The sequence below is a fragment of the Sminthopsis crassicaudata genome, chromosome 3 (assembly GCF_048593235.1).
Source record: "Sminthopsis crassicaudata isolate SCR6 chromosome 3, ASM4859323v1, whole genome shotgun sequence".
In the NCBI taxonomy this organism is placed as follows: Eukaryota; Metazoa; Chordata; class Mammalia; order Dasyuromorphia; family Dasyuridae; genus Sminthopsis; species Sminthopsis crassicaudata.
The window spans coordinates 612392771-612412205 of NC_133619.1; the positions used below are offsets into that span (position 1 = coordinate 612392771).

The window sequence follows — 19435 nt, forward strand, 5'->3', positions numbered from 1 at the left end:
AGGCATAACCAAAGTTCAGAACTCCTAAGATTAAATACAAATACTTCAAGGATCCAGAGAGAAGCAGTTCAGGTATCAAAGAACTATAACTGGGTTCACACAAGAACTGGCAGTTCCCACTAGGAATAAGAAGAAATCTTGGAATACAGTGACAGTTTTCACTTTACATAAATTCACATTATGCAAATTTGACTTGTTGATGAGTGACAGCATTCATGCTATCTGGGCTCCAGCTCCCAGCAGGTAGTTACAATCGCAGGTGCATGCAGTCCTGAGCCAGGTATCCTGTGCTTCAGCCACTGAAGCAGCTTCAAGCTGCAAGAGCCCCAGGCATTAAAGCTGCTCTGAAAGCAGGGTCTACATAGACAAGAAGTGGAAAGGACTGATCAGAGCCCCCTAAGGGAAGGAGAGATGTGTTGAATGGTCCACTAATGTTAAATGAGAACTGACTATATCCTGAATAGTAAAAAAAATATAGACTTTCAATCAAGAATAACAACCAATAAAGCTGAATATAATCCTGAGGGGGGGGGGAGAATTTTAATGGAACAAAGAACTTTTAAGTATTTCTGACAAAAAAAAAAAAAACTTACCTGAACTGAGCAGAAACTTTAAAATATAAGCACAAGAGTCAAGAAAGTACTAGGAAAGGTAAATTTAGTTGAGCAACTGGAAAGAGCCATATTTTAATCTAGTGCTACCATTCATTATTATTATTATTATTATTATTATTAAATGTATTTATTTATTTAAAACTTAAATGCAAAATAAGAAAAAGCAAAAGAGAAAGAAAAACATAAAAACAAACAAAAAAGATATTGTCATGTGCTCAGTAGTACCTAAGGGAGGATTCAAAATATGTAATAATACATTTTCATTTCAATAATAGAATAGTATTCATAATGGTCTATTTTTTCTTGGCTTCCTTGTAGGTTTTCTTTTGTTCTCTGCTGTGCACTTTTTACTTTATTTTTCTTCCCTTTTCTATGTCCCCCCCTCATCTCCCAAGCAGACTACAGAAAGCATGGATATCTTTATGTATACATGCATACATACACATATGCATATACATATATGTACATATGCACATATTAACACATACACTTAAAACTTTATTAATATGACTGACATATAATGTAGCTTTCTCTCTTGACTGATTTCAGTTTGACTTTGTTTGGGCTCAATGATTATTATTACCCTTACTTTTTTTTTTCTAATAACTTCTTCTCCTGATCATTGTTTTTGTGTTTGTGTATATCTCTTGTTTTTTATCCCTGTTAACTCTTACTTTGCTTCTATCTATCAGTTAACTTGCTTAAATTCCCCGCCACACACTCCCCACCAAGATCCCACTTATATCTTCTCCCCCATTCTTTCCCTCCCTCTTTATCCCACTCTGATTAATCTATGCACCTTTCTGTAACCTACCTTATCCTATCCCACTTTTTCCCTTATTCTTTATCACTTTCCCATTAATCCACACTCTTTAACCCATTCTCATTAATCTATATTGCCCTTCTGGATATCCTTTTGGATACATTTGTATATAGTTCCCTGTTTAACCCATTTCTGATATGAATAGAATTTCAGAACTACTGTTCTTTCCCCTTATAATTCCTTTGGGTTGGTTCTTGTTCTCACACTTCATTTTCGTAGCATAATTACTGGTGTTTTTCTGTTTTTACCTTTTCCTACATGGTTTTGCTTTTTAGAATCTCATCATACTCAGTTCTACCCCAGTCTTTCTTTTGGACTACACAATTGCTAATGTCAGGTTTACATTTACACAAATAAAAAATAAACACTTTGTCCTTATTGAATTTCTTGAAGTTAGTCTTTGATTGGCTCTTATATATTAAATTTCCTATTGAGTTCCGATTCAATTGAGACAAAAATCCTAAAAATCTGACATTTTATTGAATGTTCATTTTTTTGTTCAATATTATACCTAATTTTGCTGGATATAATATTTTAAACCACAACCCTAGTTATTTTGATTGTTTATATATAGTACTCTAATATCTGTGGACTTTTGTTGTAGTCATTAATAGGTCTGAATCAATTCTAACTGTAGCTCCAGAATATTTGAATTGATGGTGATTGTTGTTTTTGCAGATGCTAACATTTTAATTGAGGAAGAAGAAACAAATGTCCTCCCAGAACCTTAATATTTGAGGGAATTAAGTAAAATAAAGAACTTGGGGATGGGTTGGTATTGTTCTAAGGAGTTTAAGAGAGGAAAGAGAAAGTAGGGCTAAAGGAATATACTATAAAGATTGGAAGAAGTTAGTGTTGGACTTTGCTATTTCTCATGAATGAGGCAAATCAGGACACACTAACATGAAAGAAAGGATAGTGGCAGCAAGCATTGGCTGATTATTGCTCTTATCTAGAGTTTGGAATAGAAATATACCAAACTCAACAAATAGGGATAACGATAAGGTAAGAGAGTAAAGAGGGAGTATAATACCAGAGAGAGAATAGCCACCATAAGCAAATCAAACTTTCTAATCCTAAAGGAAAGATGATAAAGCAGGGAAGAAAGAAAAAAGAATATATAATATAATAATATAATTATTATAATATAATAATAATATAAGAGGTTGCCTATTGTTTGGGAGTCGACCAAACAAATGATATTATATGGATATAATAGAATATTGTTGAGTCACAAGAAATGATACAAGAAATTATCTAAGAGAATACTGAATCCTGGGTAATATGAACTAAGATAGATCAAGATTAACACAAGTAGAAGAATAATTTATACAAAGACAATGACATTATAGAGAAAAAAATTTTTGAAAGGTTTAAATACTCTGATCTAGAGAGTGCTTCTAGGTTTCCCTTTTGTTTTACAAAACTAAACTGAGGTCCATAGAAAATGATTTATCCAGAATCTTGCTATATTAATTATATAATAATCAATTATTAATTAATTACTATAATAGTTATATTACTATAGTAATTAATTATTATATTATCTAAAATATAATTACTATATAGCTAGAATCTTACTATATTACTATATTAGAGCCAGAATTAGAACTCCATGTTCTAGATTTCCAATCTACTACTTTTGTAGCTATATCCCAAGAAATTAAGGAAGGACACATTTTCATTGCAGTTCTAACCTGCTTACAATTGAAATCTACTTCTTTCGGAATAATGGATTCCAGTTTTAAGGCCTTGATAGTGACCACCTTGAGATGAGGTTTCAGGGATTGAAAGGGATGAAAGGTCTTCGGTTGTTTGGTCTGAGATAATTGGTCAAATATACACCTCAAAAAATAAGTATGGTAGGCCCAACATCATCACCATTAACAATTACAGCTGACACTTTTATGGTACTCTACAGCTTTTAGTGTACAAATGATCTCATTTGTTCTATCTCTGATAGAGAGGAAAAACTCATATTATTTTTCTCATTTTATAGGTAAGGATGCTTGGAGAGATTTGCCCAAAGTCTCATAGAATGTTAACAGAAGAGCAAGAATACACAATACAGGTCTTCCAATGTCACATTCCTGCCCTTCCCATTGCTCTATACCATTTCTTTCATGAAAGTGCTCTCTATATAAAATTTATACCTACAGTCTTGGAAAAACTTTGGCCAGACTTGTAAACATAGGTTGCAGGCTGGCAAAAATGATTGTAATTTCAACTGACCTCTACTGAACACTCTGAGAACTTGGGTGTGCAGATTGTTGGATAATGTCTATGGAACCATAGGCGTTACAGTATGTCATTTGCTTTATCCTCATAGTGTCTTGGAAAGCAGAAGAGGTGGTTTGCAGGAATTCCTAACAGAGGCATGCCAGAAAGACAATTACAGATAATTCTAACTCTATCATTACTGCTATCATCATTCAAAAGTATTTATTAAACATCTCCTTATATGTGGAAGGGTCAAGTTTAATAAAGCGTATGAAAAACAGTCACAATCTTTGGATTGTCTCTGCTTACATGGTCATGAGCCCAGGTTCACTAGCTGTGTGACCAAGCAAGTCACTTAAACTTCTTGAAAGACACAATCTCACATAGAAAATAGATTATAATTGGGGCAGCTAGAAGGCACAGTGGATAGAACACCAGCCCTGAAGTCAGGAGGATGAGTTCAAATCTGATCTGGTCTCAGACACTTAACACTTCCTAGATGTGTGACCCTGGGCAAGTCACTTAATCCTAATTGCCTCAGGGGGAAAAAAAAGATCATAATCATAGGATGATATATTGGTAAAGAAAGAAGGTAAAATGGTAAAAACTAGAGTATCAGAACGAGATGAATCTTTGGATCACAGAATTTCAGACCAGGGGAGTCTTGGAACCCTTACAATATCACAAAGAATTACGCAAAATATCAGTATTAGAAAAGACATTAGAACAGTGAATGTCAGGGATTGCAGAGATCTTAATACATAAAATGGTTTATCAGAAGAGACTGTGGAATATTATAGAAAAATATAGATAAATTATCCTAATAGAACACAGAAGCCATAACTGGGACAATAAACCATAACAAGAATCTTAAAGATCATCTACTTTGATACTCTTATTTTATGGGGATAGGCAATAAGACAGAGAAAAGTAACAGCTTTGTTACACTTGTGTCTTGAGGGATAAAGTCATTATAGAATTGTAGGCTCATAGATCACAGAGAACTGAAAGGCAGCTTTGAGGTCACCTTGTTCAATCTCTTCATTTTATAGCTGATTAAACAGTGGCCAAGAGAGGCCCAAGGTCACATACGTAGTAAATAGTGGAGCCAGAATTTGAATCCATGTTCCTTGGCTTCAAATCTAGCTCTTTCTACTGCCCCATGAATTGATTTGTCCAAAGACTATAAAGACACATAGATAATGGAATGAAAGTTAAACTGGGGAATTTTAGTGGCTCACAATCTTGCAGTATCAAAAATGTCATGTTCCTCTTTTAAAAAGTGAGATGGTGGTTAATTAATAAATATCTAGTGCTCAGTTTACAGGAACTAATACTTTTCAGTGGTTTGTACTGGTCAAATGGTATCTGGAGAACTGCCATATTTTATGAGGAACACTGACAAAATTAAGCTGGGTTCAGGAGAGGTTGATCAGCATAGTGAGGGATCTGTACATCATGTGATAGGAGGAAGGAGAGGCTTTCCAGCGCATCTTCTGTAGACTCACTGAAAGAATCTTCAGAAGCTCTAATATCAGATTTAAAAAATAGGGATTATATGTAACCCATCCTGTTCCTACATGATTTTAATTTCTTTCACCAAGTCTCTATATTCTGGATGCTCTTCATTTCATCTAACTTGGAGTTTGTGAGTATTTAGTGTGGTTATATCTACTTCAAGTATTATTCTTAAATTTTATGGATTAATGTCATGTGAATTGTTGTTCTGTCTGTGCTAATATTCTAGTTCCTGTACAGTTTGTTTTTCTCAGATGTATTTTCAGATCTGTAGTAATAGTAATGTGACTTCTTACCTATTCAGATATCAACAATAATGAATGAACTTCTGAAGTAGAATCCCGGCCAATGTGGTGGTCATTTCTTTGTTGATAGGTGATAAATTTTTCAACCTGCTATTATGTGTTACACAGTTTCTACTGTTCCCTTGAACAAACCACATTGATCAATAAATTTAGGCTCCTCAAAGATAAGCCATCTATATTTTCTGGTGGTGATGACCTGGACCTAAATTGTAATCATAGACTCCTCCATTTCCATAAACAGATTTGTATGATTCAGCCTTTCTTCAATTACGTTTTGTTGACTATTAAAGAATAAGATCATGCAGATGTTGCCTATGGGTGGTTTCTTGATTCCACTCTTGGATCTTGTTATTATTATTGTCTATTACATAATTTTATCCTATAATGTTCTATCTAATCACAAGGTACTCAGTTCCCCCATCAGAAGCTGCCTCCCTGAGTCACAGTCTAGCTCTCAGGAGCCTAATTTCTGCTTAGCCTGGGACTCTAGTGGGCTCTGAATTCGAACAAAATTCTTTGGGCAAGTTTCCATTCCCATCCCTGTCCCACTCCCCCTTCCAATTGTAAAGTCTACACCAGAGGGCAACTAGATCAGTATCTTAATAAACAAAACATGAGTTCTCCTAAACATGCCTATTAAAAAGAAACAAAAAACAAAACAAAACAAAAAATCCTTCCAACAGCTGGCCTCCATTGGAGAAGACCAACCCATCACGTAAAGCAAGATTTGCAGATGCTTATAATGCAAATACTTCTGGTCCAAACAGACAGCAGCTGTTAGTTCTTCCATGTACCTATTAGGGAAGGAACAACAACAGCCCCAAACCCCAAGATGCTTGTGTTTAACTACAGACTAGAGCACTCTCTTGGCCCTGACAACCACTTGGGCTCTTGGAAACACTTGAAAAAGAACTACACTGTTGATGGCTCAGTGGTCTCCTCCCTCTTGTTACATATTCTTTCAAGATGATTTAGAATAGAAACAAGTTCTACTTTCTGGAAAAAAAGAACATTAATGATTTTGCACATAAGCTGTAGATTCTGTGTCTACTCTGGGAAGGAAAATAGACAATAGCAAACTGATGCTTGACCTTAACTGCCATAATTTGGATAGTCCAAAACAAGAAAAGATTTTCTATGTTAGTTTAAGATTTATAAAGCAAGTTCCCTAAAAATACCCATATTAGGTTAAATTGTAGGAAAAGTTCTATTCTCTATAAAGAAAAACACTAATGATTTTGCACATAAGCTATAAATTCTGTATCTACTTTGGGAAGGAAAATAGTGCTCAATGATAAACTGATGCCTGACTTTAGCTGCCATAATTTGGATAATCCAAAACAAGAGAAGATTTCTATGGTAGTTTAAGATTTATAAAGCAGATTCCCTAAAACACCCATGTTAGGTTAAATTATTAAGTATTACTATATGGTGACAGTGAATAGAGAAAACAGGCATGGGAGGCAGAAATTCTGGATTCAAATCCTATCTCAGATACTTACAAGTTATGTAATTCTGGGAAAGTCAAATAACCTCTCCTTACCTCTAAAATAGGAAGAATAATAGCATCTAGCTCCCAAGGTGGTTTTATCTAACCAATGTCAAGCATTTTGTAAATCTTAAAATGCTACATAAATGCTAGAAGCTATTACTACTGTCCACATTTCTTTAGTTGAAAATGCAGTTTAGAGATGTCTAATCTCTTGCTTGTGATCACATAGCTGGTGTCTCTCAGTGTTGGGAATGGAATTCAAAATTGCTCTTGCCTCTACTTGTGTTTCTGAGGTCCAGCAAGAACCTAAGGGGATAATTTGCATAGATATATACAATGCCTTTCCTACAATTGTTGTTTTCCTGAGTTGTCCACATACCAAGAGATTTGGATTGCTTTTAGGGTAAAATACATTTTTTCACTTGGCATTTAAAGCCCTTTACAATCTGCCTCTACCCTACCTTTGCAGGCATATTACATGTGACATCCTCCACCCACTCGATGTTCCAAGCAAACTGGTCCTGCTGTTTCCTCATCTTCCATCCTCCTGCTTTTGTCTGGCTTCCCCCCAAGCCTAAGATGCTCCCTGTCTCTCAACATGCCTGGCTTCTTTCTAAGTTCTGCTCATATGCTGCTTCCTAAGAAAAGTCTTTCCTGATTACCCTAGCTGTTAACACTCTCTCCCCTCCTCAAATTAATGTGCACTTACTCATTTGTGTTCATTACCCTAGTAGAATATGAGTCCCTGGAGCTGATTTTAGTGTGGGCTTTTGCTTTTGTTGTTTGGTTTTGTCTTTGTATTTCCAGAACCTAGCACAGTGCCCCACACACAGTAGGCATTGGATAAATGGATTGGGCTGGGTTGTGATTCTAGATGCAGAAAGCACTCCTCTTGATGGTCAGTTGGAAGAGTAGAATGCATTGTGCAAACACTCATGGAAGATGACCACGGGGAAAATCTGATTATTACATCTGATTGATCATTTGTATACAGCCTATGCAGTGGTCCTCAAACTTTTTAAATAAGGGGCCAGTTCACTGTCCCTCAGACTGTGGGAGGGCCTGACTATAGAAAAAACAAAAGCTCACACTCTGTCTCTGCCCCTCAGCCCATCTGCCATAACCTGGCGGGCTGCATAAACGTCCTCAGCAGGCCTCATTTGGCCCACAGGCCATAGTTTGAGAACCCTGAAGAGTTGTATTTCTGTACAGGGACAAGGACTTAAGAGGAAAGTCATGTCCGCGTAAGGAATTAGTTGTAAGACAAAACAAGATATTTAGCAGCCGAACTGATAAACTGACAAAAATCACCCCAAAACAAGAAGTGGGCTAAAAGTAACTGCAAGTACCAAATGTGCATGCTTAATGAGTTAATATTAATTTCTCAAAGGAGGAGTTTTGTACCATTTGGGTTGTATGATAAGGGAGGGGGAACAAATAAAAGGGAACATGTAAGGGGAGGACCAAAAAAACTATTAATTTCATCAATCCCCAGCCAACTAGGAGAACAAGAGAAGGGCTTTACACTCTAGGATGGGAAATAAAAGGCTCGTTCCCACTTCTATAAGCATGGATCCTCCCAGGGACTGCTCTTTAGTGGATCACTAGTTTCTTTCAGGAATTATAAATAAATTAACTTCATATACTCCTGAGTCCTTTTTTTATTTTTCCAATATTTTTTCTAATACTCAAGGTCCTCATTACCATCATCTTTTTCACTGAGATTCCTCTAGAACTTGGGTTATTAAAAGCTCTTACCTACATTTCCTCATTTGACTCTTAAATCAACCTGATGTAAGCTCTTTGTAAACTTTGAATTGTGCTATGTAAATGTCAGCTACTATTAATAGCAATTATTGTCATGCATTTTGTTTATAGTTATATTAAACATATAGTTTGTTACATAACTTATTTTTGAGAGGCAGTGTGGTAGAATGAAAATAGTATTCCTATATTTACTTATTATGTATATCTTTGATATCATGTTAAATGTTGGAGATACAAAGAAAAAAATTAGTCTCTGTCCTTAAAGAGCTTATATTTTATTGGAGGCAACATATACACAGAGAAGATACAAAGGAAATAGAAAGTATCCTTAGAGGGAAAGACACTAACAGATGAGGGACGGGATTGGGAAAGGGGGAAGAATCAGGAAAGGCACATGGTGGCCTTTGAGATAAGCCTTGAAGGAAACCAGAGATACTAAGAGGCAAAGGTTCTAGTGTATTTCACACATGGGTAACGTAACAGCTATTACAAAAGCATGGAGGTGGGAGATTGTGTACAGAATCTAAAATATATCAGTGTGACTGAACTCCAATGAACATGGGGGGGTAGTAATGTATAAAAGAACTGGAAAGAGTCAAAAAGGGGGCAGAGCTTTAAAAAATGCTGAACAAAGTAGTATATATTTGCTCCTAAACACTGGAAGACAGCAAGTGGATGCTATAGTGCACAGAGCACCAGATCTGGAATCAGGAAGCACTTAATTATTTGCCTCAATTGCCTCATTTTTCACTTCACTTTCAATCTTGCTTTAATCACTGAATGGATCAAATTGAGACTTGTTGAAGATGTTAGCTTGAAAAGTCCAAGGTTTCCCACCTCATCCAGGACCATCTCCAGTTATCCTGATCTATATCTTGCCACTTGTTCCAGATGGCTTTGTAGGGGAAAATGAGGCAGGTGACCTCGCCCAGCCCTCCCTCACTTAAATCCAATTCACTTGCATGCCATGGCATCTCCTCCCTGATGTCATGGTCCTCTTCAAGAACTAAGGACAAGCTACACCCAGAGAAGAAACACTGGGAAGTGAATGTAAATTGTTAGCACTAATATCTGTCTGCCCAGGTTACATGTACCTTCGGAATCTAAAGTTTATTGTGCAACAAGAAAATGGTATTTACACACATGTATTGTACCTAGACTATATTGTAACACATGTAAAATGTATGGGATTGCCTGTCATCGGGGGGAGGGAATAGGGGGAGGGGGGGGATAATTTGGAAAAATGAATACAAGGGATAATATTATAAAAAAATATATATATAATAAAAAATTAAAAAAAAAAAAAAAGAACTAAGGACAAACAACAATCACCTCATCTGTAAAATGGGCTGGAGAAGGAAATGCAAACTACTTCAGAATCCTTGCCAAGAAAACCCCAAATAGGGTCATGAAGAGTCACCATCACTGATTTACTAGCTGTGTGACTCTGGGCAAGACATTAAACCTCTGTTTTCCTTAGTTTCCTCATCATGAGCTGAAGAAGAAATGACAAAACGACTCTAGTATCTTTGCCAAAAAGACAAAAAACAAATCCATGAACCAAATAGAGCCAGGAAGTGTTGGATTCAAATGAACAACATTGGTGTTTATTGAGTCTGGGGCTGGGATGGTGACATGGTTAGATCTATGATTTAGGGAAATCATTTTGGCAGTTGTATAGTGGGTAGAATGAAATGAGGAGAGATTTGAGGTCAGGAGACTGAAATGGGGAGACTATTATAATAGTATAGGTGAGAGACTTGATCAGGTTTGACAGTTTTGAGAGTAGTAAGATGATGACCTATTGGAGAGATATTGTGGAGATAGAAACAAGACTTGACAAAGGACTGGATATGGATTTTCATGCTGCTGATCTCTCTAGGCTCTCCTCCTACCTGTCTGACTTCCCCTTCTCACTGTACTTCACTGGATCTTCATGTGTCGTGTTCATCTAACTGTGATTATTGCTCAAGGCTTTTTCCTGGGCCACTTTCTCTTCTTTCTTACTTTTATTTGGTGTCCCCATCAGCTCCCATGGGTTCAATGATCATTTCCATATTGTTTTCCAGCTTCAGTCCCTGAGATTCTAGTCCATCACCAACTATTTTGAACCAGATTTTCTATAAGCATCCCAAACTAAATATATCCAAAACAGAATTCATTATCTTATCCTCTCATTCACTCAATTTTTATTATCTTTTTTTTTTCCCCCCTGAGACAACTGGGGTTAAGTGACTTGCCCAGGGTCACACAGCTGGGAAGTGTTAAGTGTCTGAGACCAGATTTGAACTAGGGTCCTTCTGAATTCAAGGCTGGTGCTCCATCCACTGCGCCACCTAGCTGCCCCCAAATTTTTATTATCTTTATTTGTATTTGAATCCTTCACTTCTACTAACTCCAGAAGGGCAATATTTTTACCTAATTTTATTATTTCTCTCAGTTCCCAATATAATATTATAGTGTTGGGCTTGAAGCAAAACCCTGCTAGGTTCAAATCTACCCATAGCAGCTGGGAAATCTCTTAATCTCTAAATGCCTGAGGAAACTTAGGGTTCTTGGGAGGCAGCCAGGTAAGGGAGGAAGTCTTATTGGGGCCATGAAGACTGAGTTAGAATCTTGCCTCTGCCACTTACTATCCAAGATCTAGGTCTTACTTTGTTTCTTAATCTGTAAAGAGGTTGGATGAGATGTCTATGATTATGTTATATACAATATTATGTTGAATCTAATTGTTATCCATGATACAATGTTATAGATAGCAATTGTTGAGGGTTACAGAAGATACAGGAAAAGTGGGATCAGATGTGTAGACGTCAGTCTTGGAGATAGAGATTTGGATCTCTTGGATAGAATTCCAGAAATATGGTGTTGGAGGGCATGAAAGACAGACAGATAACTTATTGTTGACTAGTCCAGGAGTTAAAATATAAACAATCAATACAGCCCTGTCTTCAAGGAATTTACATTTTAAGGGGAAAATACAACCTAGGAAGCCCTAGAATAACATGGGATATAATGACCTTATTAGCATGGTATAGATAGATATGGCCTGGAGGTCTGGGTCTCAGCTGGATAAGGCAAAAGCAAGCCAGTCAAGAAGAATGTATTAAGGCCTACTATGTGCTAAATTCAAAGAAAGGCAATTACATATAAGCAAGTTATAGACAGGATAAATTGGACATGGTATCAGAGAAAAGGCATTAACATTAAAGGGAACTGGGAAAGGTTTCCTTGCAGAAAGGAGGCTTTTACTGAGACTTGAAGGAAACCAGGAAAACCAAGAAGTGGAGATGAGGAAGGAAATGGATTTAGGTATAGGGAAAGATAGTGAAAATGTAAAGAATTGGACAGATTGAATGCCATGTGTCAACAATAGCAAAAAGGCAGCGTTTTATTGGATTGAAGAGAACTGGGGTTTGGGGAGACAGTAAATTGTAAGAAGATTGGAAAGGTTGAATTATAAAGGGCTTTAAAATGCAAACAGGTTTTTATTTTTGATTCTGGAGATAATAAGGATAATTATTGAATGGGGGGAGAAGGTTGTAATATGGTGTTGTTACATTAAGACCAATTTGATAAGTAAGAGGAGGGTGGACTGGAGTGGGGAGAGATTTGGGGAGGAAGAGTAACCAGCAAGCTACTGCAATAATGATGAGGGTGATGTGGGCTTGTCTGTGCGACTAGAATGGGGACAGTGACATAAGAGAAAAGGGAGCATATGGAGCAGTTATTGCCAAGGTAGAAAGGACAGCCCTGGCAGCAGGTCAGATAGGAGGGATGAAAGAATGAGATTTGAGGATAACAATGGCACCCTGGGGGACTAAAATTGTATGTTTAGTTGTGTGTTTCATAGGAGGGAGGACTGCAGGACGTGAGGATGGTGGTCAATGCAGACAGACAGTATGGTGAGATGGCTGGGAAATTTCTTGGAAGGCTGTTTCAAGATAAAATAAAACAGAATATCAGAGCTTGGGAGGTGTCCTAGAGCAGAGAGGATCAGAGTGACCTTAGGGCACAGATTGCCAGGTGAGGGAGGAGTCTGAGAACATAGAATGCCAGGGCTGGGAGGACCCTGAGAACATAGAATGCCAGGGCTGGGAGGAGCCTGAGAATATAAAATGTAAGGGTTGGGAGGAATCTTAGAACATGAAGGTCAGGTGAGGGAGGAGCTGAGAACATGGCTGTCAGATGGGGGAGGAGCCTGAGAACATGGCTGTCAGATGGGGGAGGAGCCTGAGAACATGGATGTCAGGTGGGGGAGAAGCCTGAGAACATGGATGTCAGGTGGGGGAGGAGCCTGAGAACATGGATGTCAGGTGAGGGAGGAGCCTGAGAACATGGATGTCAGGTGAGGGAGGAGCCTGAGAACATGGATGTCAGGTGGGGGAGGAGCCTGAGAACATGGATGTCAGGTGAGGGAGGAGCCTGAGAACATGGATGTCAGGTGAGGGAGGAGCCTGAGAACATGGGTGTCAGGTGAGGGAGGAGCCTGAGAACATGGATGTCAGGTGAGGGAGGAGCCTGAGAACATGGATGTCAGATGGGGAGGAGCCTGAGAACATGGCTGTCAGATGGGGGAGGAGCCTGAGAACATGGCTGTCAGATGGGGGAGGAGCCTGAGAACATGGATGTCAGGTGAGGGAGGAGCTGAGAACATGGGTGTCAGGTGAGGGAGGAGCCTGAGAACATGGATGTCAGGTGAGGGAGGAGCCTGAGAACATGGATGTCAGGTGGGGGAGGAGCCTGAGAACATGGGTGTCAGGTGAGGGAGGAGCCTGAGAACATGGGTGTCAGGTGAGGGAGGAGCCTGAGAACATGGGTGTCAGGTGAGGGAGGAGCCTGAGAACATGGGTGTCAGGTGAGGGAGGAGCCTGAGAACATGGATGTCAGGTGAGGGAGGAGCCTGAGAACATGGATGTCAGATGGGGAGGAGCCTGAGAACATGGACCATCGGGGCTAGGAGTGACCTAAGAAGGAGTGTCGGGGCCGGCAGGGGCCTCAGGATCGCTGGCGCTTCCAGACTTTAAGGCCCCTAGCGCGACCCCCTCATTTCACAGAGGAGGGGACTGAGTCCCAGAGAAGAGCGGGAGACTGGCCCGGACTCGCCCGCACCGCCAGCAGCAGAGAGGAGCAGGGAACCCGGCTCCTCGGGGTCCTAGGGCTGGCCCGGCTCGCCAGGGCCAGCTTCCCTTCCCGGGCAGCTCCCAGCCCAGCCCGCTCCAGGCGGGCCCGTCCCTCCCCCACTGCGAGCTCCACCCAGGCGGCCCCGGGCAGCGCCACAGCCCGGACTCCGGATAGTCAGTTTCCTCCTCCTTCCCCCTCCCTTCCCGTGCTCTCTCTCTTCCTCCCCCGCCCTCGCTCCTCCCCACTCGCCTCACTTCCCCATTCCGGGCCCCGCCCGCCGGGGCCGCCCCGCGCCGCGCTCCATACTTGGCGATGGCCGGGGAGTCGCGTGCTCATTGGTGGACCGAAGAGATGTGGGGCGGGGCCATGCCGAACCGGGGGCGGGGCGAGGCGGAGGAAGGCAGGGAAAGGGGGACTAGGCGAGGCGAGGCCGGGGGGGAGGGGGCGGAGGAGGGGGCGGGGGAGCCGGTGACCCGGATGTTCACTCCTAGGCACCCGGGGAAGTGGAAGCGCCGGGCCCTGCTGCCGCCGCCGCCGCCACTGCCGGAGGAGAGTCAGACACAGCGGGACCGACCGGGACTGGAAGTGGGGCCGCCGCCATGGTAAAGGCCTGCTCTGGAGTTCCCCTCTGTGCCCATCTCTGCCCCTCCCGAGGGTGGACCCCACGGGGGGCCAGGGGCTCTGTGTCGGGGGAGGGGCTGCTGCCTGGGGAGGGGGCCTGCTATCGTGGGGAAGGGGCGCTCTGGCTGCGGGGGGAGGGGAGCTGAGACCCGTCTTGGGAGAGAAGCTAGCCTGCTTGGAGGGGGAGGGTCCCCTACCCGGTGGGGGAGGGGCTGGGGAAGGGGCTAGGGGGAGGGAGTTAAAAAGACTTGGACTTTGGGGCCCTCGGGAGAAGTCCGGGCAGAGCTTGCCTGGGGTTGAGGGGAGTGACCATGCCCGAGCTCCGTCCCCACCCACTTCCTGGGCTCCGGCCCGACGGGGGGCCACTCTGGGCCCGTCCCCCAGGCCTTCCTGTTCCTCTCCTGTTCCCCTAATGGGGGATTCCCCCCCCCCCCCCCCGCGCCCTCAGCCGGGGCCAGATGTGGGGGTGGCAGCCCTGGGGGGTCGGGCTTCTGGTGTCTGGGGAGCCCACCTGGGAGCGAGCATGCGGGCAGCGGGCTTCTGGCGGCTCGGCGGCGGGAGGGTGCGCTGGGTGTCCCCGGTGCCCCCGAAGGGGAGAGCGATCTGCGTCCGGGGCGAGGAGGCCCCGGCTGCTGGCGGAGCCTCCCTCGGTCACAGTGGGAGGGGGAGCTGTCAGCGGGCGGGGATGAGCGCACAGTCGGGCCCCTGTCACTCAGGAGCACTTATTGAACGCCCACTGTACCGCGAGCAAACTGTACCAGGCACCATGCAGCCTGTGCATAGGCGCAGTTTTCTGTCTAACCTGAACAACCAGGTGGCAAAAATTAGAAGTGCCAGTTTTGGAAAGACTCTGGAAAAGGTGAGCTCCCTTCTGGTGCTGGGGAAGCCCGGGAGCCTTCGGGAGGGCCCCGAATGTCCTCGGCCTGGGGTGCTGCCCCTCGGGATTGCTTGGAGTGGGTGAAGCTTTCCCAGCTCACTTAGGGCAAACTTCCATGGGAGCCCAACTTCTCTAGCCACGGGTCTTACCCAGGATGGGGCCTTTCCGTCCTTCTGACCCAAAGAGAGTGGAAGACTTTGGCATTGTTTTTGTTGGTTAAGCTTGGAAGCCCCGGGGCCCTGGGCCTGTATGTGACTGTCACTTAGAGACACAGATCTTGGCTCCTGCAGGCCCCCTCCATTTCACACATCATGAACTTAAATGTCTAAAGCCGGGCAGGTCAGTGAATTGAGATTTGAACCTTGTTTTTTTCAGTGTCCTAGAACCACATTAGTGAGTTCCAGAGGTTAGTCACTAAGGGATGATTTTTTTCTTCTTGGCCTGTAATATACTCATGTATATTACATGTCATAGGAGTCAAGATTAGAGCTGGAAAGGCATGAGAAGTTGTTTCATTTTATAGGAGGAAATGCTAATCAAAGGTCATCCGACCAGAAGCTGACATTCAAACAGCTTCTTTATCTAAATCCAGTGTAAGTTTGGCGAATTCTGTGTGCAATGAAATTTTACCTTCTTGACTTGAGGAAATAAGTTCGTGCCACTCCAGCTTTGGAAGGATCTTAGAGTTCTAGTCCATTCATCCGGGAGGCTGAAGTGAATCTTGGGCATTCCTGAGAAGTGCCCATTAGCATTTACTTACTGATTTCCCTATAGAACTGAGAACCTTGCTCTGTTCCCTTTGAAGTCAGCAGTGAGCATTGTTAGCAGAATTTGCTTTTTTGCAATTTAGTTCTGCCTCTAAGGGTCAAACATACTGTCTTCATTCCTATAGAACCATCTTCACTTTCTGGATATTTTTCTAACCATTAAAACTTGACAGTTGGACTTGTGGGGAAAGTTTGTAGGGTTCTTTGAAATTCCATTCAAGCAAAACACAGTCATTAGGGTTTACTCACAGAAAGACACTGAACACCTGCCCACATCTTGAGGTTGCTGTTTGTCTTCCTTCCCCCAAATGATTGAATGACTTAATATTTCCTCTGTTTCTGGCAATTTGATGGTTTTTCTGTTCTGGAGATGATTGCATGAGGAAACTCATTCTAGACGCGCTATGATATGGAGAGGCTTGACGTTAAAGAGCGAGAGTGTCCGACCCATTCAGTTTTATATGATGAGGAACCTTAGAGAGAAACCAAGGGACTTGCACCAAGAGTTAGTCAGGGGTCCAGACTTCTTGTGCAGTGAGACTGTTGGCAGTGATGATGGTCACACATGTAGAACTGTTCCATTAATTAATTTCAGATATTTCTTGTTAGGTTTAGGAGTCTTGAGTTTTATACTCACTCTTTGAGACCTGCGGGGCCAGTGTCTATCTCTTAAACCAGGGGTTCTCAAACTACGGCCCTTGAGCCAGTTGCAGCCACTGAGGATGTACAGTATAGGTAAATAAATACAATCAAATACAAATACAAACAAAAGACAATCAGATGCAAGGGGTATTTTTGCAATAGGCAGGGGTTAGGCTGGGCGTCCTGGGAGATCTCATGTAGAAGATGGCATTAGAAGTGAGATTTGGACGGCTGTAGAGATTCAAGCAGGGGTTCTCAAACTACGGCCAGATGCAGCCGCTGAGGGCGTTTATGCGCCCGCCAGGTTATGGCAAATGGGCTGAGGGGCGGAGACAGAGTGTGAGCTCTTGTTTTTACTGTAGTCCGGCCCTCCCACAGTCTGAGGGACAGAGAACTGGGCCTCTATTTAAAAAGTTTGAGGACCACTGCCGTAAGCCATAATCTAGTTGGAGTTCCTGAAGCTATTTGTTTAGATCTATGGTCTAGACAGCAAAAATCAGGCAAAGGATTGACTAATACCACTGGATCCTGTTAAACCAGTTTTCGGGGTTGGGGAAAAAGGAGGCTTGGGCATATGAATCTAAGTCACTTAAAAAATGAATTTGACATGATTGTCTCCTGGACATGAAATAGCGAGAGCCCAGATCTCCCAGCTCTGCCACTAGTAGCAGAACGTTGGGCATGATCCATCCCTGTGTCTCAGAGGAAGGGGACCAGATCATAAACTCTAACCCTTTTTCAGTGCCTGGATTCTGTAACTGTGTTTAGTGATTGGTCATTTGTCATTCCTCCAGGAAGGAAACTTTCCTAGTATCTTGCCATTTTGTTGGTAAGGTACCTCCTTTCCCTGATCTATGTATGTCACCTCTTTATAGAGACCTCATTTGGTTGGAAACTCCTCATTGCCAGGCCTTGTGGGATGAGTTTCTCCTCCACTTTGAGTTGATTGATTTGAGTGAGATGCTCCAAGCCTCAGTGCCTACAGGTCCCATAGCCACCTCCTTGTGGGGCATTGAAGAAAAAGAATGAGCCAAGAGAACATATCATTCCAAGGTTTGATCTCCTGGACTAATCGTTCCTTATCTGTAAAATGAAAGGCTTAAATGGGATGGCTCTTTTTAGCTTGGGATCTTAAGACTTTGGAAAGACTTTACTTTTTATTTTGTGATAGCAAATTTTACTTCTTGCATTCTGCTCTGCTAATGAAATTAGTTTCTTTTCCCTTGGGTATATATACACCCTTAGGGCAGTGGGTGGAGGCAGCCTGGAATCCAAATGAGGTGCAAGAGTAAACTTTCACTGTAGTTAATTGGCTCTTTGGAGAATGTCCACAAATGACCAAACTGCAAGTCATAGGCTCATAGATTTGGGGGCTGCAGGCGTTAGAGACCATCTTGTCCAACCTTGCTTCATTTTAGTTGAGGAAAATCGGCTAAGCAGGCACCGTGAGCCTTTGCTGGGATCACACAGATCATGGATGAGTGGGGAGCAGAGGCTGAATTTGTTCCCAGCTTGGCCCTTGGACACCGAATCTGGTGCTCTCTCCACAGCGTGCTGGCTAATCATCCAGCATCTAATTGATCAAGCCTCTTCTTTTGATAATTGAAAGTTGACCCTCATAGGAGTGTTTTCACAGGAAGAGCTGAATTGTAATCTGGTCACAACTGTAACATTGAAAAGTATACACTAATGCATCCCTCTAGTCCTTTTGCTTTGTATGATGGTGCTGCTTCAGCCGCCTCCTGTATGCATGCAGGTGGGCTGTGAACGTGTTTGGGGAGGTAGGTTTTCTTTAAATATCCCTACTCTCTGGGTCTGAGGATGCCAGATCAATGCTTGGAGCAGCATCCTGGGAAATCCTGTGGAATCGAGTGACTTCTCCTGGGCAAATCACTTAGACTTTTTAAGTCTCCAGAACATGAAGTGCTTGTATCTCATTTAATTTTGAGGCTGAAATGAGAGGATATTTGTGAAGTTCTTGGGGTTTTGTTATCAGCCAAGATGCAAAGAGCCAGATTTTGGGGAGGGGAGGGGGGGCAGTTCACATCCCATCTCTGACAATTCTGTCATACAGGGAATAAAAGTTTTCTGTATACCACCCACCATGCTAAGGACCTACTTACTGAGACAGATCAGATGGTGGAAAGAAAGAGCCCTGGGATTGAGATAAGAAGCCCTGGCTTTAATTGCTAATAGCTCCCATTTATATAGTACTTTAATGTTTACCAAGCACTTTGTATATATATTATTTCACTTGTTTGCACAGATACCCCGTGAGATACACATAAATATCTTGTATTTTATTAAGGAGGAAACAGACTGAGAAGTTGGGTGAAGACCTTTACTTGTGCAGGGTTCCTCAACTGCTGAATGTGAAAGGTGGGATGTATTCAGGGATGGCTCTGGGCAACCTCTCTTGACCAATGTTTCTTCCTCCTTAAAATGAGGGGACTAGGGTCAACTAAGATTATCTATGGAGAAGGGCCCTACTTGCTCTGAACCTGCAACCCTTTGGGGCAGTTTGGCTCAGACTAATGCTCCATTCCTCTCGCTGTTCTCTAGCTAGTGGTGACACTGAAAGACCTGTGGGGATAACATACTAGCTGTCTTTTGTGACATCTTCCTCAAAGGTCATATGGATTCCCTCCAAATGTCTTTAACTTTC

At 42.2% G+C, this 19435-nt stretch overlaps 2 protein-coding genes across 4 annotated transcripts in view; one reads left to right on the top strand and one right to left on the bottom strand.

Annotated features, from left to right (window-relative positions):
- Positions 1-15140, bottom strand: part of MICOS10 (mitochondrial contact site and cristae organizing system subunit 10) — a 119799-nt gene extending 104659 nt beyond the window's left edge. Inside the window, exon 1 of the mRNA XM_074306073.1 lies at positions 14996-15140. The gene's annotated coding sequence lies outside the window, so the exon portion shown is untranslated. The remainder of the gene's footprint in view (positions 1-14995) is intronic.
- Positions 14292-19435, top strand: part of CAPZB (capping actin protein of muscle Z-line subunit beta) — a 160244-nt gene continuing 155100 nt past the window's right edge. Inside the window, exon 1 of one of the 3 annotated variants that reach the window (XM_074306071.1) lies at positions 14292-14465. In XM_074306071.1, the coding sequence (XP_074162172.1) occupies positions 14463-14465 (3 nt within the window). In that variant the 5' untranslated portion in view covers positions 14292-14462. Of the gene's footprint in view, positions 14466-15007; positions 15344-19435 lie in introns of those variants that run through there. The other 2 variants (XM_074306072.1, XM_074306070.1) reach the window with 2 other exon arrangements.